The 24,004-nt window shown below is 43.7% G+C and overlaps 1 protein-coding gene across 2 annotated transcripts in view; it reads left to right on the top strand.

Moving 5' to 3' along the window:
- The window catches only part of LOC126091140 (phospholipase B1, membrane-associated-like), a 135,835-nt gene that overhangs the window by 75,078 nt on the left and 36,753 nt on the right, over nt 1-24,004 (top strand). For both annotated transcript variants that reach the window (XM_049907039.1, XM_049907038.1), the window contains exons 3-4: nt 1,872-2,098; nt 23,211-23,373. In XM_049907039.1, the coding sequence (XP_049762996.1) occupies nt 1,872-2,098; nt 23,211-23,373 (390 nt within the window). The remainder of the gene's footprint in view (nt 1-1,871; nt 2,099-23,210; nt 23,374-24,004) is intronic.

The following is a 24,004-nucleotide window of genomic DNA, read 5'->3' as shown; positions in this document are numbered from 1 at the left end:
ATACGATTGAAACCCTAAGTTAGCCATAGGAAGGTGAACGAAGTGGAACGATAAAATTTATCTAACGTACCAACTGCAGGGCATAATGTGAAACTTAATTACCAGGCTGCAGTACAATTTTAAGCAACAGGAAGCATTTGGTTGTTACCGCATGATATGTAGGTAAACGTTACTATGGGAAGAGGGGCTCAAAAATAACCGGAATTTTTGTTATTTTGCATTATTATTGAACTCTACATTCACAGTACTTCAGTCCCTTTCCAAGTATTGTCCATGCACATTAAGGCACTTGTTCCAGCCCTTGTGCAACTGCTGAAAACAGTTCTGGAACTCTTGAAGCAGGATATTGTTCAAAGCCGTTAGGGTGTTTTCTTTGACTTCATGAACGTCACTGAATCGCATTCCTTTCACCGTTTGCGTCATCCGTAGAAACGAAATCAGACGGAGCCAGATTGTGTGAAACGAGTGGTGATGCACTAGCACCATGCTGTCTTCTCCATGAACTGTGGAACTGTGAGAGCTCTGCGGGCTGGAGCATTGTTGTGGTGGTCATTTTCGTCGCACTCTCATAATCTTCGTAACATATCCAGATAATAATGTTGGTTGACTGTCTGTACTGGGGAAACGAACTTCTAGTGAACAATGACACTAAAATCCAAAAAAACCAATCAGCAATGCGGAAACACATATTGGATCGCACTTGACATTCTTTCTTGGGTTGTGGTGACTTTTGAGTTTTCCTCTTGCTCGGTGCTCGCTTGGTCTCTGGATCGTATCCATAGTAACAACTCCCCGTTCACAATTATTTTAAGAACATATGGATCGGTCTGCACTTCACTCTTCAGGTCGCGACGAACATTCACGCGCATTTCTCTTTGGTGATCTATGGGCAAGCTAGGAACAAATTTTGCGAACACTCGTCTCACGCGCTGATCTAAGCTTGAAAGTCAGTGGAACGTGCTCCATGGCACTTGCGTTCCCTCAGAAATTTGGTCAGTGGTCCTTCGACGATCTTCATCAATTGCAGATTTGGTTGTGGCATTGTTTTCGCCATTTCTTCCTGTCAAGGACGACCGGGGCGTGGCATGTCTTCAGTTGACATGTTGCAAGATCTGAAACGAGAAAACCACTCGTAGACCTGTAATACTCCCAAAGCGTTATTAAAGACTTGCCGAAGCATCCCAGTAGTCACATGATATAAACCTAATTTCACACAAGAGCATCACAAACAAACCACTGTAAATCCGTGTACCACCAGCTTGCTGAGTGCCATGGGAGACCCCGAACTGACGTTACGTAGCGGCACAACGTGTAACAGTTCGATTCCGGTTATTTTTGGGTCCCCCCTCGTAAGTTGTACATACGGGTTTTTCAAAATGGTTCAAATGGCTCTGAGCACTTTGGGACTTAACATTTGAGGTCATCAGTCCCCTAGAACTTAGAATACTTAAACCTAATTAACCTAAGGACATCACACACATCCATGCCCGAGGCAGGATTCGAATCATTGACCGTAGCAGTCGTGCGGTTCCGGACTGAAGCGCCTCGGCTACGGTTTTTTGTCTGGAACAGTACTTACTCACAGTTTACATGGATCTCAACCTTCGGTTCCGGACAAGACTTTTGGGAGATTTCCTTTCGATGGATTTCCCTTCGCTCCAAGCTTCCTTGAGACCCAATCTGGAGTGTCGTGCTTTCAACGTGCTGTGATCTTATGGCTGAGAAGAATCTTGAGTTATAGAAGCTCGTCCTTCATTCTAGAGTTAGATAATGTAATATGGAAATATATTAGACTCTTCCTGCCTGTATAGACTATTTTGCCAACTTGGTACCGCTGCAACTCGGAATATGCTATCATTTCTTATTCTTAGGTGGCGAAGGCGACTGGAGGCAGTTTCTGACGCTGCCGAACATTCTGAAGGAGTTCAACCCTCGGCTTGTGGGCTTCTCGTTGAATGACTCGTCGGGCCACGAGAAGGCGTCGCAGTTCAACGTGGCCGAGATATACGCCATGAGCCGGGATCTTCCGTGGCAGGCGCAGCTGCTCGTACGGCGCATGCGAGCGCACCCCGATGTCGACGTTCAGCGGCACTGGAAGGTACTTCTCATTGTTCTATATTTACATGAACATCACATTTCTAATCGTCATCTCATGTGTGTAACAAAACTCGGCAAAGAATTCTTTTGTCGCTTCTCGCTACATTGGGCTTAACACACTACTGGCCATTGAAATTGCTACACCAAGAAGAAATGCAGATGATAAAGGGGTATTCATTGGACAAATATATTATACTAGAACTGACATGTGATTACATTTTCACGCGATTTGGGTGCATAGATCCTGAGAAATCAGTACCCAGAACAACCACCTCTGGCCGTAATAACGGTCTTGATACGCCTGAGCATTGAGTCAAACAGAGCTTGGATGGCGTGTACAGGTGCAGCTTCAACACGATACCACAGTCCATCAAGAGTAGTGACTAGCGTATTGTGACGAGCCAGTTGCTCGGCCACCACGGACCAGACGTTTTCATTTGATGACAGATCTGGAGAATTTGCTGGCCAGGGCAGCAGTCGAACATTTTCTGTATCCAGAAAGGCCCGCACAGGACCTGAAACATGCGGTCGTGCATTATCCTGCTGAAATGTAGGGTTTCGCAGAGATCGGATGAAGGGTAGAGCCACGAGTCGTAACACATCTGAAATGTAACGTCCACTGTTAAAGTGCCGTCAATGCGAACAAGAGGTGACCGAGACGTGTAACCAATGGCACCCCATACCATCACGCCGGGTGATATGCCAGTATGGCGATGACGAATACACGCTTCCAATGTGCGTTCACCACGATGTCGCCAAACACGGATGCGACCATCAAGATGCTGTAAACAGAACCTGGATTCATCCGAAAAAATGACGTTTTGCCATTCATGCACCCAGGTTCGTCGTTGAGTACACCATCGCAGGCGCTCCTGTCTGTGATGCAGCGTCAAGGGTAACCGCAGCCATGGTCTTCGAGCTGATAGTCCATGCTGCTGCAAACGTCGTCGAACTGTTCGTGCAGATGGTTGTTGTCTTGCAAACATCCCCGTCTGTTGACTCAGGGATCGAGACGTGGCTGCACAATCCGTTACAGCCATGCGGATAAGATGCCTGTCATCTCGACAGTGATACGAAGCCGTTGGGATCCAGCACGGCGTTCCGTATTACCCTCCTGAACCCACCCATTCCATCTTCTGCTAACAGTCATTGGATCTCGACCAACGCGAGCAGCAATGTCGCGATGCGATAAACCGCAATCGCGATAGGCTACAATCTGACCTTTATCAAAGTCGGAAACGTGGCATCACAACAACGTTTCACCAGACAACGCCGGTCAACTGCTGTTTGTGTATGAGAAATCGGTCGGAAACTTTCATCATGTCAGCACGTTGTAGGTGTCGCCACCGTCGCCAACCTTGTGTGAATGCTCTGAAAAGCTAATCATTTGCATATCACAAATTTCGCGTCTGTATCACGTCATCTTCGTGGTGTAGCAATTTTAATGGCCAGTATTGTAAATTAAGAAAAATAAAGTGGCGTCTAAAAAGTTGTGTTAACATTCAAAACACGCATACAATGGGAGCAGTGACGAATTATAAGGCTAAATAACCTGTACCATGTATTGTTATCTATTGGGAGATACTTACCCCTGAAACCCTTACACTGAGGTGACAAAAGTCATGGGATAGCAACTTGCACATGTACTGATGGCGGTAGCATTGCGTACGAAAGGTATAAAAGGGCAGTGCGTTGTCGGAGTTCTCATTTATACTCAGGTGTTTCATTTGCAAATGTTTCTGACGTTGTTATGGCCGCACGACGGGTATTAACAGACTGAATGCGGAATGAAAGTTGGAGCTAGAAGCGCGGGACATTCCATTTCAGAAATCGTCAGGGAATTCAATATTCCGAGATCTACAGTGTCAAAATCGTGCTGATAATACCAAATTTTACCCGAACAACGACAGAATTTTTATGGATGAGAATACGCCATGTCGCCGTTCCACAATCGTTTGTGGTTGGTTTTAAGAACCTTCTGGACAATTCAAACGAATGATTTGGCCACCCAGATCGCCCCACATGAGTCCTATCGAAAATTAATGGGACATAATCGAGAGAAGTTCGTGCACAACATCCCGCACCAGCAATACTTTCGTAAGACTCAGATATCTCTGAGCACTATGCGACTTAACTTCTGAGATCATTAGTCGCCTAGAACTTACAACTACTTAAACCTGTCTAACCGGCTGTCCTCATTATGTCATCCACGAATTCAGCGAGCGAGGTCGACGTGTCAGTTTTGAGTCCAAAGAAGCGAGCAAACATGAAATCATTAAGTTCTTCTGAGAAGCACATGGTGCTTAATGTGTATAAAACGGAACTTTTACATCCAGAGCAGTAGATGAGCGACATTGTTTCGAAAACAGCTGCAGCTACAGGTGTTGGACGGAACCAGATACACGTCGTCCACTGAGACGACCTACCGAACGACCAACCATCAGTCGTCCCCGCTCAAGTCAGACAAGGGAAAGGTGCCAGTATGAATCGTCGTCTGACAGCTCATAGCCATGAGGTCACCTCCACGGACGAACACACACACACACAAGTGAAGGTTTCACTACTCGTATGTAACGATCCATTTGACTTAAACTCGCCGAATCCGGACCGCGACGTGGTCGTGCACTCTCGCGACCACATCCTTCCATCGGGCAGTGCATAATCGCCAGCTGTCCCGGCGAGTACTGGCGCTGTGCGAACCTCACTGCTCCTCCGTCCTAAGCCACCTCCCTGACACACGACGACCCGGAAATACTAGAGGTCTCTCCAAAGATAGTACCACAGTAGTTGCCATCGATAAGCGCTGCTGTTGCCACTGACGGACAGACAAAGCGCGCAAACGTAGTGGCGCCAGTGAACAGACTAAGAAAACGAGAGGTGACAATCCCAGTGCATTACGCCAACCTGTCAATGGCACCAAGGTGAGCCGGAGCACGGCTCGAAGGAGCTCGTCAGTGAAGATAAGGGTCCTCTATAGATCTGCAGTCCAGCACATGGGGTGATTCAGCTGTCCCTACCGCTGTGTTTTATGTAACCCGCAACATCTTCAAACACCACGTGGGAGATTTTCGTAGTATCCCGCTCGCTACAAACCAACTGTTAGTCCTACACGAAAAATGAGCAGGACCATTCTGTAGGAAATTTAATGTAGTTAAAATTTGTACTTTCATACTTCTTCCCTGGGGGCTGAGGTTTTCGAGTTATTCTAGATAAACGCATTCGAAGATCCCTTTCGTACGTTTTTCTCGAATGAGTCGAAAACTACGGCCTCTATCGGAAACATATCCGGGTACAAGATTTAACTCCATTAAATTTCCTATATAAAGGTCCTGTTCATTTTTCTGTCGGGCTAATAGTTTGCACATAGCCAGCCAGAGAATGTGGAAATCTTATCCATGGTATCTGAAGGCTTTGTGGATTGCATAAAACCCATAGGTAGGGCAGTACGAATAGTGCAGAACGCACAAACATTTCTCGCTTTTATGTCCTTTCCAACAACGACAGACTGCAGTTCGAATGAGACCAGGCGTCTTTTGCTTCAAGTGCATAAAAATGAACGCTGGTCATCGACTCGCATCGTAGCTGTTGGGTGTTCTTGGTTGAACCTCCTGGTATCTATGGTTGGAAATATTTCGGACAATCCTTTAACAATGTCACTAAAAGCACCCATCTGGATAGATGGTTTGACAAGAGTCGGACCTGCCTACGCTGGGTCATTGGTATACGCCACCACATGTCGTTCGATAAATGACGCCTCAATGTGATCCGATCAAGCTGTTTATACCAGGTTCCTTATCTCACGTTCTCTGAAGCAACTTGCATCCTGTTTTGAAAACTGCACTATACTGCTGTGGACAGATGGCACAAGCGAGTCTACGAGTATATACGGATGGTTTGCACTTAATGATTTTGGGTAGTGCTACTGTGTTACCGCTTATCTCAAATTTGGTGGCAGTTGCTGTAAATTTCATCCATTTGTACTTTTTTTAGCTTTACGGGAAGTTTTGTATAAGATTTCCGTGTTTCAGTATGAAATACAGAACTACGGAAAGAATAATACCCATTCTAAACTATAGATACATCGAAAAAACGCAAAGCATAACAAAAGTGTTGTGATACATAGAAAACACGTAGCAGAACGGCAATGATTTTACAAATAGACAACAGGCAGAAAGCAACTATCGTGGTCGCATGTGTTCTTTTGTGCGAAACATGTGTATTTTACCATTTAATCTACACTCTATTTAGAAGATCTATGTGTTCAACATGGCTTTTGATCAACTTATTCTACAAAGGACGAGAGCATTCGGAACTGATTTGAAATTTGTTCCGCCTACAGAGAAAGTGGCCTTGTAGAGAGAGCTACAATGAAGTACTTTCAGAGGCGAGAGCATCGATGTTAGCGATTCACCTTTTCCAAGAAGCCCATCGGGCTACGGTGCAGGTATTCTTAACGCTTTACCCGAATAAAATACACGGCGCGCGTCTACAGAATTAAGCCGTGAAACATCGTAGGGCATTAGCCGTGAAACATCTTAGGACATTTGCGTTCATTAAGGGGGGTAGGACGTCAAACGGGCCGTCTTGGAGCAGGAGAGGCACTACTGGACATTTTAATTTCCACTGTCTATACTTTTACGAATAAATTCATGAAACTTTGTCACCATGGCCAGGAAGGATTCAGGATTCACAATCATAGCAGTGGAAGTTCAAAAAAAAACTACATGTGAAAGTTCATCATTTTTTCACTTCTATTGGCTGCGTTTCTTCATAAATAAGAGAGATTCTTCGATGAATTTTGAGCAGCATACAAACCATACTTACAGGTGTATGAAACTCTAGAAATTATTTAATTTATGAAAAAATGAATGTGCTGTTACATTTTAAACTTCATGTTCAGAAAAAACTCAAATTTTATAGTTAATTATCTCAATTTTTACCACAGTTTTTAATACATTTGGAAAATTCTAGAGTTTCATACACCTGTAAGTATGGTTTGTAAGCTGTGCAAAATTAATCGAAGAATCTCCCTTACTTATGAAGAAAAGTGTACCTATAGCAACAGATGCAGCCAAAGGTGAAATACAAATGTAAGAAAATAAATTATTTTCTTTTATTTTTGAACTTCCACCACTATAAGTGTAAATCCTGAATCCTTTCTGGTCATTCTGACAAAGTTTTATGAATTTATTTTTAAAAGTATAGACAGTGGAAATTAAAATGTCCTGTGGTGCCTCTCCTGCTCCAAGTCGTCCCGTTTGACGTCCTACCACTCTTAACGAGGTTTAATGATTCAGTACCTGGGAACTATAGTCTTAAAGTCGAAATCAAAATCAAGCGAGAGCGTTAACAAAAAAAGCGCCACGCTGGTCGAACTTAGGAAAAGACTAGAAGTCGACATCAGCAGCACGGGATTTATTTTTACAATTTTATCGGCCTATTTGCCCATCTAAACAGTACACTGCGAATACTGTTATAAATCTTGAACAATGAGACATGTGCTACTAACAAACGTATGTACATAAATGCCAGCAAATTATTCACTTTGAAAACAGACATTGGGTAGCCACACTAACGTTGCGTTGACTCGCAGTTCTATGCTTCAAGGCCACAGTGTCCAACATTCAACTTGTATTGAGATATGATTTTTGAAGTTTTCCCGGCGTACTGGGTTTTCCATAAGATTTCATAATTGCAGCTGGCTCGTGTTGACTTGTTGCCACAATATTTCGGCATCCAACCGTACAGCCAACTCGACAAGTCTTCGGACCCGGTGATCTCTTTAATTTCATCTGAGAGAAAACATTTTATTCATAACTAGCTGGGGTACCCGGCTTCGCTCAAGGGGGTTGATATGAGGCTGTGTGGTAGTTTGCATAAAATGATAAATTATAAAGTATAACTGGTAAAAAAAGTTATTGAATACATGTTCTAACTATTTACAATACTTGTTTATAAACAATATTTTTCATTTTGTTATCCTATATAATTTTTTTGAATTTCCTATTCGAGAGCAATCTATGTATAGTTGACAGTGAGAGAAGCAGAAATCTTTAAGATAGACGCCGCAATATATGTAAAGAAGTCTACATCTACATCTACATTTATACTCCGCAAGCCACCCAACGGTGTGTGGCGGAGGGCACTTTACGTGCCACTGTCATTATCTCCCTTTCCTGTTCCAGTCGCGTATGGTTCGCGGGAAGAACGACTGTCTGAAAGCCTCTGTGCGCGCTCTAATCTCTCTAATTTTACATTCGTGATCTCCTCGGGAGGTATAAGTAGGGGGAAGCAATATATTCGATACCTCATCCAGAAACGCACCCTCTCGAAACCTGGCGAGCAAGCTACACCGCGATGCAGAGCGCCTCTCTTGCAGAGTCTGCCACTTGAGTTTGTTAAACATCTCCGTAACGCTATCACGGTTACCAAATAACCCTGTGACGAAACGCGCCGCTCTTCTTTGGATCTTCTCTATCTCCTCCGTCAACCCGATCTGGTACGGATCCCACACTGATGAGCAATACTCAAGTATAGGTCGAACGAGTGTTTTGTAAGCCACCTCCTTTGTTGATGGACTACATTTTCTAAGGACTCTCCCAATGAATCTCAACCTGGTACCCGCCTTACCAACAATTAATTTTATATGATCATTCCACTTCAAATCGTTCCGCACGCATACTCCCAGATATTTTACAGAAGTAACTGCTACCAGTGTTTGTTCCGCTATCATATAATCATACAATAAAGGATCCTTCTTTCTATGTATTCGCAATACATTACATTTGTCTATGTTAAGGGTCAGTTGCCACTCCCTGCACCAAGTGCCTATCCGCTGCAGATCTTCCTGCATTTCGCTACAATTTTCTAATGCTGCAACTTCTCTGTATACTACAGCATCATCCGCGAAAAGCCGCATGGAACTTCCGACACTATCTACTAGGTCATTTATATATATTGTGAAAAGCAATGGTCCCATAACACTCCCCTGTGGCACGCCAGAGGTTACTTTAACGTCTGTAGATGTCTCTCCATTGAGAACAACATGCTGTGTTCTGTTTGCTAAAAACTCTTCAATCCAGCCACACAGCTGGTCTGATATTCCGTAGGCTCTTACTTTGTTTATCAGACGACAGTGCGGAACTGTATCGAACGCCTTCCGGAAGTCAAGGAAAATGGCATCTACCTGGGAGCCTGTATCTAATATTTTCTGGGTTTCATGAACAAATAATGCGAGTTGGGTTTCACACGATCGCTGTTTCCGGAATCCATGTTGATTCCTACATAGTAGATTCTGAGTTTCCAAAAACGACATGATACTCGAGCAAAAGACATGTTCTAAAATTCTACAACAGATCGACGTCAGAGAGATAGGTCTATAGTTTTGCGCATCTGCTCGACGACCCTTCTTGAAGACTGGGACTACCTGTGCTCTTTTCCAATCATTTGGAACCTTCCGTTCCTCTAGAGACTTGCGGTACACGGCTGTTAGAAGGGGGGCAAGTTCTTTCGCGTACTCTGTGTAGAATCGAATTGGTATCCCGTCAGGTCCAGTGGACTTTCCTCTGTTGAGTGATTCCAGTTGCTTTTCTATTCCTTGGACACTTATTTCAATGTCAGCCATTTTTTCGTTGGTGCGAGGATTTAGAGAAGGAACTGCAGTGCGGTCTTCCTCTGTGAAACAGCTTTGGAAAAAGGTGTTTAGTATTTCAGCTTTACGCTTGTCATCCTCTGTTTCAATGCCATCATCATCCCAGAGTGTCTGGACATGATGTTTCGAGCCACTTACTGATTTAACGTAAGACCAGAACTTCCTAGGATTTTCTGTCAAGTCGGTACCTAGTATTTTACTTTCGAATTCACTGAAATTCCTTGCGCTTTGTTAATTGTAAAACTGTAGGTTAATTTGACTGGAAATTCACACTCTATTTTCGATTTATATTCAGTCACTCTACCACTTTGACTACTCACACTTCACTGTTTGTGTTATTCACTCACTGCAGTACTTTTCCGGTTCCGCACTTCGTCACTGATGATCTAAGATGTTCCCGTTCATTCTGGAATCTTCCCGAATGTTCCATACTATTCCCAAACTTTCCACAACATCCCGGATCACTGTAGAACATTTCGGAATGTTGTTGAATGCTCTAGAATGCTCTCGAATGTTCTCGAATGTTCTAGAAATTTCTAGAGGGCTTAACTTTCCAGTCCACCTATATTCAAAAGCATGCCCTTCAGGCAAAAAACGGGAACCTTTTTCATGGATCGGAGACAGGGGGCTACCACACCATATAAGTCTCTTGTTCGTCCCGGCATTCGTTTCTGAGTTTTGGCGGGACGCACGTTGTATACTTCCTTTTATAATACAAAATATTGATGACACGTCTGGCGACACCAGACGTTTGATTTTAGCGCCTCCATCGCCCGTTCCGACAGAGGGGGCTGACGCGTAGTTTCACCTTTACGCATGCGCCAGCGCGTAGCAGATGGAACAGTATTTGCAGAGGACGCGGGTTTCGACAGAGGACGTCCCGTGACGACTACCAATGTGCTACCATGTTGTCCCTTTTCTTGTCTGCGTTTTCCATACATTCGTTGCCTCACCGATTCTGCTGAGAACCTCCTCTTTCCCTACCTTGCCAGTCTACCTAATTTTCAACATTCTTCTGTAGCACGGCATCTCAAAACCTTCGATTCTCTTCGGTTCCGGTTTTCACACAGTCCATCTTTCACTACCATACAATACTGTGCTCGAAATGCACATTTTCAAAACTTTTTTCCTGAAATTAAGGTCTATGCTTGATACTAATGTACTTTTCTTGGCCAGGAATGTCCTTTCCGCCACTGTTACGTCCTCCGTGCTCCGTCCGTCATGGGTTATTTTGCAGCTTAGGAAGCAGAATTCGTTAACTTCATCTACTTTGTAATCGCAAATCCTGATGTTTAGTTTCTCGCTGTTCTCATTTCTGCTACTTCTCATTACTTTCGTCTTTCTTCGACTTACTCTCAATCCATATTCTCAGTCAGTTCAGCAGATCATGTAATTCTTCTTCATTTTCACCGAGGATAGCAATGTCATTAGCGAATCTTATGACTTATATCCTTACACCTTGAATTTTAATCCCAATCTTGAGCTTTTATTTCCGTCATTGCTTCTTCGATGTGTACATTGAACAGTAGGGGCGAAAGACTACATACCTGTTTTACATGCTTCTTAATCCGAGCACTTCGTACTTGGTCTTCAATTCTTACCATTTCCTCTTTTATCTTGTGCATATTGTATGTTACCCGTCTATCCCTATAGCTTATACCTATTTCTGTCAGAATTCAACTTGCACCATTTGAAATTGTCGATCTCTTTTTTACAGGATGACAAATCGTATGCAAGTGTCTAGATCTTTCTTTTGTCTTGCTTCCATTACCAACCACAATGTCAGAATTGCCTCTCTATACCTTTACCTTTCCTAAAGCCAGACTGGTCGTCATCAAATACACTCTCAATTCTCTTTTACACTCTTCTATGTATTATTTTTGTCAGAAACTTGGGTGCATGATATCTTAAGCTATCTGTGTGATAATCCTCGCACTAGTCGACTCTTGCAATCTTCGGAATTGTGTGAATGATGTTTTTCCGAAAGTTATGTGGTACATCGCCAGATTTGTACATTCCACACACCAACACGAATAGTCGTTTTGTTGCCATTTTACCCAGTGATGTTAGATATTCTGATGGAATGTTACCTATTCCTTCTGCCTTATTTGATATTAAGACTTCGAAAGCTCTCTTAAATTCTGGTTCTGATTCTGGATCACCCATCTCTTCTATATCGACTCCTATTTCTTCTTCTGTCACACTAGACAAATCTTCCCGCTCACTGAGGCCCTCAATGTACTCTTTCCACCTATCCGCTCTCTCCTCTGCATTTAACAGCGAAATTCCCATTGCACTCTTAAAGCTACCACCCTTGCTTTTAGTTTCAGCGATGGTTATTTCTTTCCTATATTCTTAGTCAGTCCTTCCGACAATCATTTCGTTTTCGATTTCTTCACATTTTTCATACAGCAGTTTCGTCTTAGCTTTCCTGCACTTCCGATTTATTTCATTCCTGACTTACTTGTATTTCTGTATTCCTGAATTTCCTTGAACAGTTTTGTACTACCGTATTTCATGCATCTACTGAAGTATTTCTTGTGTTACCCGTGGTTTCTTCTCACTTACCTTCTTTGTACCGACGGTTTTCTTTCCAACTTCAGTGACTGACCTTTGCAGTAATGCCCATTCCTCTTCAACTGAACCGCTTATTGAGCTGTTCCTAATAGCAGTATCTATAGCCTCAGAGAACTTCAAGCATACATCTTCATTCTATAGTACTTGCGTATCCCACTTCTTTGCGCACTGATTCTCTCTGACTAAACTTCAGCCTACTCTTCATCACTACTAAATTGTGATCTGAGTCTATTATCTGCTCCTGCGTTCGCCTTACAGTCCAGTATCTGATTTCGGAATCTCTGCCTGACCTTGATGTAATCTAACTGAAATCTTCTCATATCACGCCACCTTTTCCAAGTATACCTCCTCCTCTTGTGATTCTTGAACAGAGTATTAGCTATTACTAGCTGAAATTGGTTGCAGAGCTCAAGTAAGCTTTCTCCTCTTTCATTGCTAGTACCAAGTCCATACTCTCCCGTAATCCTTTCTATCCCCTAAGCCGCATTCCAATCCCCCATGACTATTAGCTTTTCACCTCCCATTACGTACTGATTTACCTGTTCAGCATCTTCATATACTTTCTCTATCTCTTAACCTTCGACTTGCGACGTCGGCATGCATACCTAAACTATTGTTGTCGGAGTTGGCTTTCCGTTGATTCTGATGACAACCACCCTGTCACTGAACCGTTCACACTAACTCACTTCCTGCCTTACCTTCCTATTAGTAATGAATCATACTCGAATTATGCAATTTTCTACCGCTGTTGATATTAGCCTGTACTCATCTGACCATCTTACCAGAAATTCTTGTCTTCTTTCCATTTCAATTCACTGACCCCCACTATATCTCTACACATCAAAAAGTTTTGCATCACCTCGGTTCCGAGAGTCCCGGAACCTGTACAGGAAATTGCAATAGAGCAACATAAACATCATTTGCGCTCTTTTTATTGTTCATGAACCACTATACAGCAAGACCTTCAGAGGTGGTGTTCCAGATTGCTGTACACACCGGTGCCTCTAACACCCAGTAGCACGTCCTCTTGCATTGATGCATGCCTGTATTCGCCATGGCATACTATCCACAAGGTCATTAAGGCACTGTTGGTCCAGATTGTCCCACTCCTCAACGGCGATTCGGCGTAGATCCCTCAGAATAGTTGGTGGGCCACGTCGTCCAAAAAACAGCCCTTTTCAGTCTACCCCAGGCAAATACGATAGGTTTCATGTCTGGAGAACATGCTGACCACTCTAGTAGAGCAATGTCGTTAACCTGAAATAAGTCGTTCGCAAGTTGTGCACGATGGGGGCGCGAATTGTCGTCCATGAAGAAGAATGATTCACCAATATGCTGCCGATATGGTTGCACTTTCGGTCGGAGGATGGCATCCACGTATCGTACAGCCGTTACGGCGCCTTCCCTGACCACCAGCGGCGTACGTTGGCCCCACATAATGCCACACCAAAACATCAGGGAACCTCCACCTTGTTGCACTCGCTGGACAGTGTAGCTAAGGCGTTCAGCCTGACCGGGTTGCCTCCAAACATGTCTCCGACAAATATCTGGTTGAAGGTATATGTGACACTCATCGATGAAGAGAAAGTGTTGCCACTCCTGAGTGGTCCATTCTGCATGTTGTTGGGCCCATCTGTAACACGCTGCATGGTGTCGTGGTTGCAAAGATGGACCTCGCCATGGACGTCGGGAGTGAAGTTGCGCATAGTGCAGCCTATTGCGCACAGTTTGAGTCGTAACAGATGTCCTGTGGCTGCACAAAAAGCATTATTCAACATGATGGCGTTGCTGTCAGGATTTCTCCGAGCTATAATCCGTAGGTAGCGGTCATCCACTGCAATAGTAGCTCTTGGGCGGCCTGAGCGAGGTATGTCATCGACAGTTCCTACCTCTCTGTATCTCCTCCACGTCCGAACAACACGGCTTTGGTTCACTCCGAGACGCCTGGACACTTCCCTTGTTGAGAGCCCTTCCTGGCACAAAGTAACACTGCGGACTAGATCGAATCATGATATTTACCGTCCAGGCATGGTTGAACTACAGACAACTCGAGCCGTGTACGTCCTTCCTGGTGGAATGACTGGAACTGATCGGCTGTCGGGCCCCTTCCGTCTAAATGAATGAATGTCTGAAATCTTATGGGACTTAAGTGCTAAGGTCATCAGTCCCTAAGCTTACACACTACTTAACCTAAATTATCCTAAGGACAAACACACACACCCATCCCCGAAGGAGGACTCGAACCTCCGCCGGTACCAGCCGCACAGTCCATGACTACAGCGCCTAAGACCGCTCGGCTATCCCGCGCGGCCCTTCCGTCTAATAGGCGCTGCTCATGCATTGTTGTTTACATCTTTGGGCGGGTTTAGTGACATCTCTGAACAGTCAAAGGGAATGTGTCTGTGATACAATATCCGTAGCCAACGTCTGTCTTCAGGAGTTCTGGGAACTTGGGTAATGCAAAACTTTTTTTGAAATGTGCATATTGAGTCATTTCCCTCTTCAGATTTTCTAGCGTCTCTACCAATTTCAAACTGCTGACATTCCACGCCCCGTCTCGTAGAACGTTATCCTTTCGGTCGTTATTCAGTATTTTTCACATGTTACCTCCCCTTGGCAGTCTCATCCCGGAGACCCGAATGGGGGACTATTCCGAAATCTTTTACCAATGGAGGGATTTCAATTACAGGCCACATATCCTGCGGACACCACATTATACGTCTTTAATGCATTGGTTTCCATCGTCTTCTGAATCCTCATGCCGTTGATCGTTGCTGATTCTTCCGTAGGTACAGTTTCTTACTCCAAGGGCAAGAGAGTGCCCTGAACTTCTGCCCGCTCTCCCGCCCTCTTTGACAAGGCCGTAGGCTGAAGGAGGGTGACTTTCTACGCCAGAAGTCCTCGGTCGAAACTGTTGAATATTTTATCCAAAATTTAAGCAGTGGCGTCGTTGGAATGTTTGGTTTTGGATGCTGATCAAAGACTCTACCAGTAGAGAACAGGAGTCTTTGTGGTTAGCAGACTGAATGAGTGAATGAGTGAGAGGAGGGAGAGAGAGAGAGAGAGAGAGAGAGAGAGAGAGAGAGAGAGAGAGAGAGACAAAAGTGGTGCGCTTATTTACCTATAAACGTGCTCATGGGATTGTAATGACTACGAATTGCTGAGAAGAGGGCTTTATAGCACAGTTTGATTAAAGGAAGTGATAGGTTGATGGGTAGTATCCCGAAGCATCAAGAAATAGTTATTTTGGTGATGGGAGAAGTGTGTGCGTTTAAGGAGAGGGTAAAATTTTTAGAGGGAGACCGAGGCTTGGCTACAGAGAAGAAGAGTTTTGCAGAGGATAGATTAATGTAGAGAGCTCCATCAATCCAATCTTCGAGTTAAAAACCAGACCAATGTTAGACTGAAAGCATCTGCCATAAATTAATAATTTTGTGGATGGAGATTACTATGACGTCAACTTTTAAAACCAAGGTAGAAAGATCGAAATAAAATGGTTGTGACATAATATGGCAACAGCTGTCTACTGTCTATAATACAACGAGATGACTTCAGAAAGTTAGTTACACATCATTATGGCAGGCCAAGTAACATCTGCTGAATGCTGCACGACATTTGAAAGTAACACACATACATGACACAGTTTTAACACTTTTTCTTTGGTCGCTTTCTTGTCTGTTCGGTACAAATTTTTAAACTAACTTAAAGATGAGCAAGGAATTGGAAACTTTCAATAGAGCTCAGAACCGGATGACAAATATTAAGACTCATGTCGGGTGCGCAGCGGAGGGTACTTCGTGTACCACCGTACTTTTTCCTGTTGCAATCTGAATATTTCGTGTTAAGAAATGTTGCTGGTAACCCTCTGTGTGAGCTCGATTCTCTCTAATTTTCGTCTTCACGGTCTTTTCGCGAAGTATACGTAGGTTCTAGCAATATATTGGTTGATTCAGGTGACGAGAAAGAGAAATAAACCTGAAGTTTCGCAGATGTCTCTCTTGTAATCCCACAAAAATGTTTGAAATTCACTGCAACATTTCACACAAACAGGATTAAAAAGGGAAATTAATCATTTTAAATAAAAAGCTCATTAATATAACACTTAGAACGTAATAAAAATGTAAGATAATTTCTCCTAGCCCTATCCAGATTCCTAACGCTGTACAGATAGTCCTCACAATTTGAGATTGTGAATTTTTAACAGGTATGACAACACTTTTAAAATCTAAAACGATAAACGTGGGGTGCATGCAACAGATATGTATAAAGAGTAGGTGTCGTTGAGAAAACTCACACAACTGTTCATATCATTTGCCACGCAATAAAATCGTTAGCGATTTAGATGAACTATTCATGCTTCAGTTGCCTATTGCTTACGTCCTATGTTTTTCGTTTTAAATTTTGCAAGTATTTTCACAGCTATTAAAAATTCACAAGTATAAATTTTCAAGACTGCCTGTACGAGGTTAGGAATCTGTATGGGGCTAGGAGAAATTATTTTATACTTTTTAATCCGTTTCAAAAAAGGTGTTATGTTATAAAGTTTTTTATTTTAATAATTATTTTTTCAACATAGTTAACGAGACGCTGCAAACAAATGTTGTAACATTCTACGAATTACTCAGTTTCTGACGATTGAAATCCGCTCCTCGCTCACGAAACCATTCGAAAACCGCTGTGTGAACGTTCTCATCGTTGGAAAAACTCTGCTCCCCCCCCCCCCCTCCCTCCCCCGCCGATATGAGGTGTTCTTCCAGGTTAGAAATCGTGAGGTGTAAGATCTGCACTTCTCGATCACCCTATAGCGTCCTTGGTCAGATTGTTGTCACCGTTTCACTACTATTGGTCGCGGCATTGCATTTGGTCTACCTATCACCAGAATTTCGGGGTGGTTCTGAGTACAATTTAGACTTCTGCCCACAAGAATCGTACTGTTCAGCGTGCTTCTAGCTAGTACGTTTCCAGCTTCCATGTCATTTCAGTTGCCCATTGTGATGCACCTGTTATTTGTGCCGCAGCAGAATCGTGTCTGCAGCAAACTCGGAGCATATACTCTCTTCTGGCGATGCCTCACTCTTGTTGCGTAACTGTATTATATGTTGGAGAGGCGTCTAGTTCATGACGATGACGTGCCGAAATTCTTGGAGCGCTTCACGTTCGATTCTCCGAAGGATGAAAGTGAAGCTTTCCGCAGCAGCTTAACGACGCCCCTTATAGCTCACCTGACTGAAGCGGCCGTTACTGAAGTAAGTACCCCAAGGTCATGGACCACTGCGTCGTCAGGCGCGAAGCAGTGTGATTGGACTGTAAAATTACTATTGGTTCACCAAAGGTTATTGATCTCGATCAATACACAAAATGTAGAGTGGAAGTAGGTGCCAAGGAATAACTGGTGAAATTACACACAATTTTGAGTAACACTTTTTATTCAAATTTGGTGCAAGACTTACCGATATTTAAAAAAAACCAACAATCATTTAACAAATAAGTCAAAATTTACGATAGGGAAGGACTTTTAAATTTGTTGTCATATACACACAACAGCAACGGTAGAGGTCACCGCCTGCTGCATTTTCAGTGTTCTCGTGTGATGTCGTGTGTTCACGTCTAGTTTCAGTCATCCGTAGAAAGGTGTATTGGCTTGTATTTTGTAATGAGGATAATGGAGGAACGAGGGTTTTTGTGTTAGCAGAAGAGCCAACACCGTGTTACGAGAGGAGGCCGAAATGCACGCGTTTTAACTCACGCAAGCTGGCGTGAGGAGGGAACTATACTGACTTGAGGTCTGGAACATGACAAGGAATGAGAAGTCAGAAAGCGGACGTAATTAGTTTGATACTTAACTTTAATCCATTAATGATGAACGTCGCTCTTGACGGTACATGATTCCCAATATTGTCTGTTCAGAATAAATTCTTGAAGATAGTAATTATAGTAACTGAATAGAGCGCCTTGCTAGGTCGTAGCAAATGACGTAGCTGAAGACTATACTAAACTGTCGTTTCAGCAAATGAGAGCGTATGTAGACAATGAACCATCGCTAGCAAAGTCGGCTGTACAACTGGGGCGAGTGCTAGGGAGTCTCTCTAGACTAGACCTGCCATGTGGTGGCGCTCGGTCTGCAATCACTGATAGTGGCGACACGCGGGTTCGACATATACTAACGGACCGCGGCCGATTTAAAGGCTACCACCTAGCAAGTATGGTGTCTGGCGGTGACACCACAAGTATCTCAACTGGCCGACGTGGGTAAAGGGCGAGAAGACATTTGAAAATAAACTAAGATTATCGTATCGAACGTACTTTAGTTTTTTTCTGATTTAATCAACATTGAAGAAACGAGGAATATTAAAAATTCGTGGACTGATAGCAATACCTCTTGGTGTTTTCGAATCGACTATATTCCGTACTAACAGGGCAGAAACATCGGTAGAATCTCCAGATGTGAGCACGTACTTTGATCTTCCATGAAAGGGATACAAACGAAAACGGAAATCTTGGGAATTCGGAAATTTCAACAAAAATTTATTGCGTAGAAGTGTACCCGGTTACTACGGCAGAGGAGAGCATCCGACGGATAGATGGAATGAAGAGACACTGGACCAGCAAGAGCGAAGTTATTGTGTGCAATGCACTTACTCGTGCTGCGGACAATATTCTTGTAGTATACGCGATGAAACTGACGTCTCATGAAACCACATAAACAAATATATTTTGCATGACTTCAATGGAAACAGTACGCTGAAGATATCTGCAGTTACTTTTGTACAGCGTATGTCTGCGATCTGGGTGATGGGTGCAGCGACGAAAGGGATGTAACGGCTGCAAATAAAAAGATTGGTGAGGTAGGGAACATTCTAGGTCGTATTAGGGAGAGCCATCAGAAATGCAGTCCTGGCGGTGGTATACAAACACTGTCGCGCTGTCGCGCACGGAGTCTCTGGTAAATACACTGAAGAGCTAAAGAAACTGGTACACCTGCCTAATATCATGTAGCGCACTCGCAATCACGCAGAAGTGCCTTAACAGGACGTGACATGGACTCGATTAATGTCTGAAGTAGTGCTGGAGGGAAATGACACCATGAATCCTGCAGGGTTGTAAGAGTACGAGGGGTTGGAGATCTCTTCTGAACAGCACGTTTGCAAGGCATCCCAGATATGTTCAATAATGTTCATATCTGGGGAGTTTGGTGGCCAGCGGAAGTGTTTAAATTCAGAAGAGTGTTCCTGGAGCCACTCTGTAGCAATTCTGGACGTCTGGGGAGACGCATTTCCTGTTTGAATGCTCAATGGACATGAGTGGATGCAGGTCGACGGACGGGATGCTTACGTATGTGTCACCTGTCACAATCGTATCTAGACCTACCAAGGGTCCCATATCACTCCAACTGCACACACCCCACACCATTAGAGAGCCTCTACCAGCTTGAACAGCCTCTGCTGGCATGCAGGGCCCATGGATTTATGAGGATGTCTCCGTGCACGTACACGTCCATCCTCTCGATACAATTTAAAACGAGACTCGTCCGACCAGGCAACATGTTTCTAGTCGTCAACAGTCCAACGTCGGTGCTGGTGGGCCCAGGCGAGGCGTAAAGCTTTGTGTCGTGCAGTCATCAAGGGTTCACGAGTGAGCCTCCAGTGCCGAAAGTCCATATCGATGATGTTTCGTTGAATGGTTCGCACTCTGACACTTGTTTAAGGCCCAGCATTGAAATCTGCAGTTGGAGGAAGGATTGCATTCCTGTCACGCTGAACGATTCTCTTCTGTTGTCGTTGCTCTCGTTCTTGCAGGATCTTTTTCCGGCCACTGTGATGTCCGAAATTTGATGTTTTACCTGATTCCTGATATTCATCTACATCTACGTGATTACTCTGCTGTTCACAATAAAGTGCCTGGCAAAGGGTTCAATGAACCACCTTCAAGCTGTCTCTCTACCGTTCCACTCTCGAACGGCACGCGGGAAAAACGAGAACTTAAAATTTTCTGTGCGAGCCCCGATTTCTCTTATTTTATCGTGATGATAATTTCTCCCTATGTAGGTGGATGTCAACAGAATGTTTTCGCGATCGGAGGAGAAAACTGGTGATTGAAATTTCATGAGAAGATCCCGTCGCAACGAAAAACGCCTTTGTTTCAATGATTGCCACTCCAATTCACGTATCGTGTCTGTGACACTATCTCCCCTATTTGGCGATAATGCAAAACGAGCTGCCCTTCTTTGTACTTTTTCGATGTCATCCGTCAGTCCCACCTGATGCGGATCCCACACCGCACGGCAATAGGGCGGACAAACGTGGTGTAAGCAGTCTCTTTAGTAGACCTGTTGCACATTTTAAGTGTTCAGCCAATGAATCGCAGTCTTTGGTTTCCTCTATCCACAATATTATCTATGTGATCGTTCCAATTTAGGTTATTTGTAATTGTAATCCCTAAGTATTTAGTTGAATTTACAGCCTTCAGATGTGTGTGACTTATCGCGTAATCGAAACTTAGCTGATTTCTTTTAGTTCTCATGTGAATAACTTCACACTTTTCCTTGTTCAGGGTCAATTGCCACTTTTAGCACCATACAGATATCTTATCTAAATCATTTTGCAAGTCGTTTTGATCATCTGTTGACTTTACAAGACGGTAAATGACAGCATCATCTGCAAACAATCTAAGCCGGCTACTTGGATTGTCTCCTACGTCGTTAATATAGATCAGGAACAATAGAGGGCCTATACACTTCCTTGGGGAACGCCGGATATTACTTCTGTTTACTCAATGACTTTCCGTCTATTACTACGAACTGTGACCTTTCTGAAAGGAAATCACGAATCCAGTCGCACAACTGAGGCGATATTCTATAGGCACGGCCGGCCGGAGTGGCCGAGCGGTTAAAGGCGCTACAGTCTGGAACCGGACGACCGCTACGGTCGCAGGTTCGAATCCTGCCTCGGGCATGGATGTGTATGATGTCGTTAGGTTAGTTAGGTTTAAGTAGTTCTAAGTTCTAGGGGACTTATGACCACAGCAGTTGAGTCCCATAGTGCTCAGAGCCATTTGAACCATTTGAATCATAGGCACGCAGTTTGGTTAGAAGACGCTTGCGAGGAACGGTGTCGAAAGCCTTTTGGAAATTTAAAAATATGGAATCAACTTGACATCCCCTGTCGATAGCACTTATTACTTCATGAGTATAAAGAGCTAGTTGTGTTTCACAAGAAAGATATTTTCTGAAACCGTGCTGACTATGTGTCAATAAATGCTTTTCTTCGAGGTACTTCATAATGTTCGAATACAGTATATGTTCCAAAACCCTACTGCAAATCGACGTTAGTGATATAGGTCTCTAATTCTGCGGATTTCATGATATTCATGATACACTCGCGAAATGGCTGTGCGGGATAATCCCCACTTCATCGCTAGCTTGGAGATGCTACTTCCCATCGCACACTCGTCGACTCACCACGTTCATACTCACTTAAATCTTAATAACCTAACATTGTAGCAGCAGTACTCGATCTAATAACTGCGCCAGCACTTGTTGTTTACATAGGCATTGCCGACTGCAACCGCAGCGCCGTATTATTCCTTTTTACATATCTCTGTATTTGAAAACGCATGCCTATACCAGTTTCTTTGGCGCTTCAGTGTAAAATGCGTTCATGGATGACACGATACAATAATGATGTCTCATATGTTACCAAAATTAATTCTATAGTTTTCTTAAGAACCTTCTCGCTGGAAGTTTGTATATGGTCCGACAGAACGCGAATTCATCAGGGGCGACAGCTTTCGTTACACATGCGGATCAGTTTCATACGTCTTAAGGAATTTTATTTTGCAATTGGAATATTTTATGTTTTAAAGATAAAATATGTGTCACATGCATGTATAAAGTTTGAGAATGTTTCCATATCTTTTCAATCCAAATATTGTCGTGGTTCTGTTTTTTACACATGTCAAAGTAAAAAAATAATTTTTCCTTCAAAATGTCTTGTAGCGTTAGTTTTTATTTTTTCGTAGCAGCTGATGTGAATTTTTGTATTCCATCATATTGTAGATTAAAATTAGAGCTGTCTAATATTTTTTGGAATTTTTACTAAAATTTGGAATCAGTACTAACTGGCAGTGCTGTAAGACGGTGGGACGAGTCGATGTACCTATTTTCGTAACGGCCGCTATAGTAATACCCAACTGTAGCCCGCCCGGTTAGCCGTTCCGTCTAATGCACTGCTTTCTGGGCAGATTAGTGTCGAGGTCTGGTGTGCCGGCCAGTCTGTGGATCCGTGGATGGTTTTTAAGACGGTTTTCCATCTGCCTCGGCGAATGCGGGCTGGTTCCCCTTATGCCGCCTCAGTTACACTATGTTCAAATGGTTCAAATGGCTCTGAGCACTATGGGACTTAACTTCTGAGGTCATCAGTCCCCTAGAACTTATAAGTACTTAAACCTAAGCAGCCTAAGGACATCACACACATCCATGCCCGAGGCAGGATTCGAACCTGCGACGGTAGCGGTCACGCGGTTCCAGACTGTAGCCCCTAGAACCGCTCGGCCACTCCAGCCGACTGTTACACTATGTCGGAGATTGCTGCTCAGACAGTTTCTCCAGGTACGCGTACACCATAATTCCTCTACCACGCAAACATTGGGATTACACCCGCCTGGTGTGAGACGTTCCCAGGGGGGTGCACTGGGGGCCGAATCGCACAGTAACCCTGGTTTCGGTGTGAGCCGGCGGTGGGGTGAGTGGACTGCTGTAGCCTGTTGTGGGGTTGTGAACCACTGAGGGCTACGGCGGGGACGAAGCCTCTCCGTCGTTACAATACAATACAATACAATACAATACCCCGCTGTCAGCTTCCTCTTCACAGTGTACCTATGGTTGCAGTTGGTAACAATATTGATCGGAGCCAACGACTTCTGTAACGAGCTGTGCGTGGGCGACACGGCCCGCCACGCCGTGGAGGACCACAGGAGGGACCTGGTGGCGGCTCTGGACTGCCTGCGCGAGCAGCTGCCGCGCACGCTCGTCAACATCGTTGTCGTCCCAAGTAAGTGGCGAGCCGCCGTACCCATATGGTTGATCAGTTTAGCGGTCTTCAGACTAGTCTGGGACTGCTCGCCGTCACTTTTTGTTCAGTGGCAGTCTCCACGTTTCAGAGTCTCACTTACACCCAACGTTCTCAATTATTTGTTGAAGATACCAGGTGGTTGTAATTAAACTGTGATCCGAGTGCTGCTGTGGGGACTGTATACATGGCAGGACACATACATCGTATATATAATTGTAAAATTACCGTAGGCTATAGTAGGCTGTCACAAGTGAGTCATTTAAGATCATAACCACGTTACATATACGTTAAGGGTGTTGCATACCTATTAGACGTTATCTCATCTCGGGCACTTTGTGTATGAAATCAGTATCTTATTAAATTTCCTTCGAAACCGGAAATGGTGAACATACAGATACTAGGTGAGGATAAGTAAAGGATTGCATGACTTACGGAACATTTTTGTTCTACATAGATATTGTCTTGTCTGTTACTTAAAAATAAACAGTATTTATAGCAAAATTGAAACTGTCAGTTTTTAATTCAGGTTGTATTTGAAAATTGTTTATTTGTGACGTGAAAAAGAGGGATATTGTAGGAAAAATAAAAAAAATAACATTGCTTCACTACT

The sequence above is a fragment of the Schistocerca cancellata genome, chromosome 1 (genome assembly GCF_023864275.1).
Source record: "Schistocerca cancellata isolate TAMUIC-IGC-003103 chromosome 1, iqSchCanc2.1, whole genome shotgun sequence".
Classification (NCBI taxonomy): domain Eukaryota; kingdom Metazoa; phylum Arthropoda; class Insecta; order Orthoptera; family Acrididae; genus Schistocerca; species Schistocerca cancellata.
Note: the sequence above shows the minus strand (reverse complement) of the source record. Positions and strands in the feature narration are given on the sequence as shown.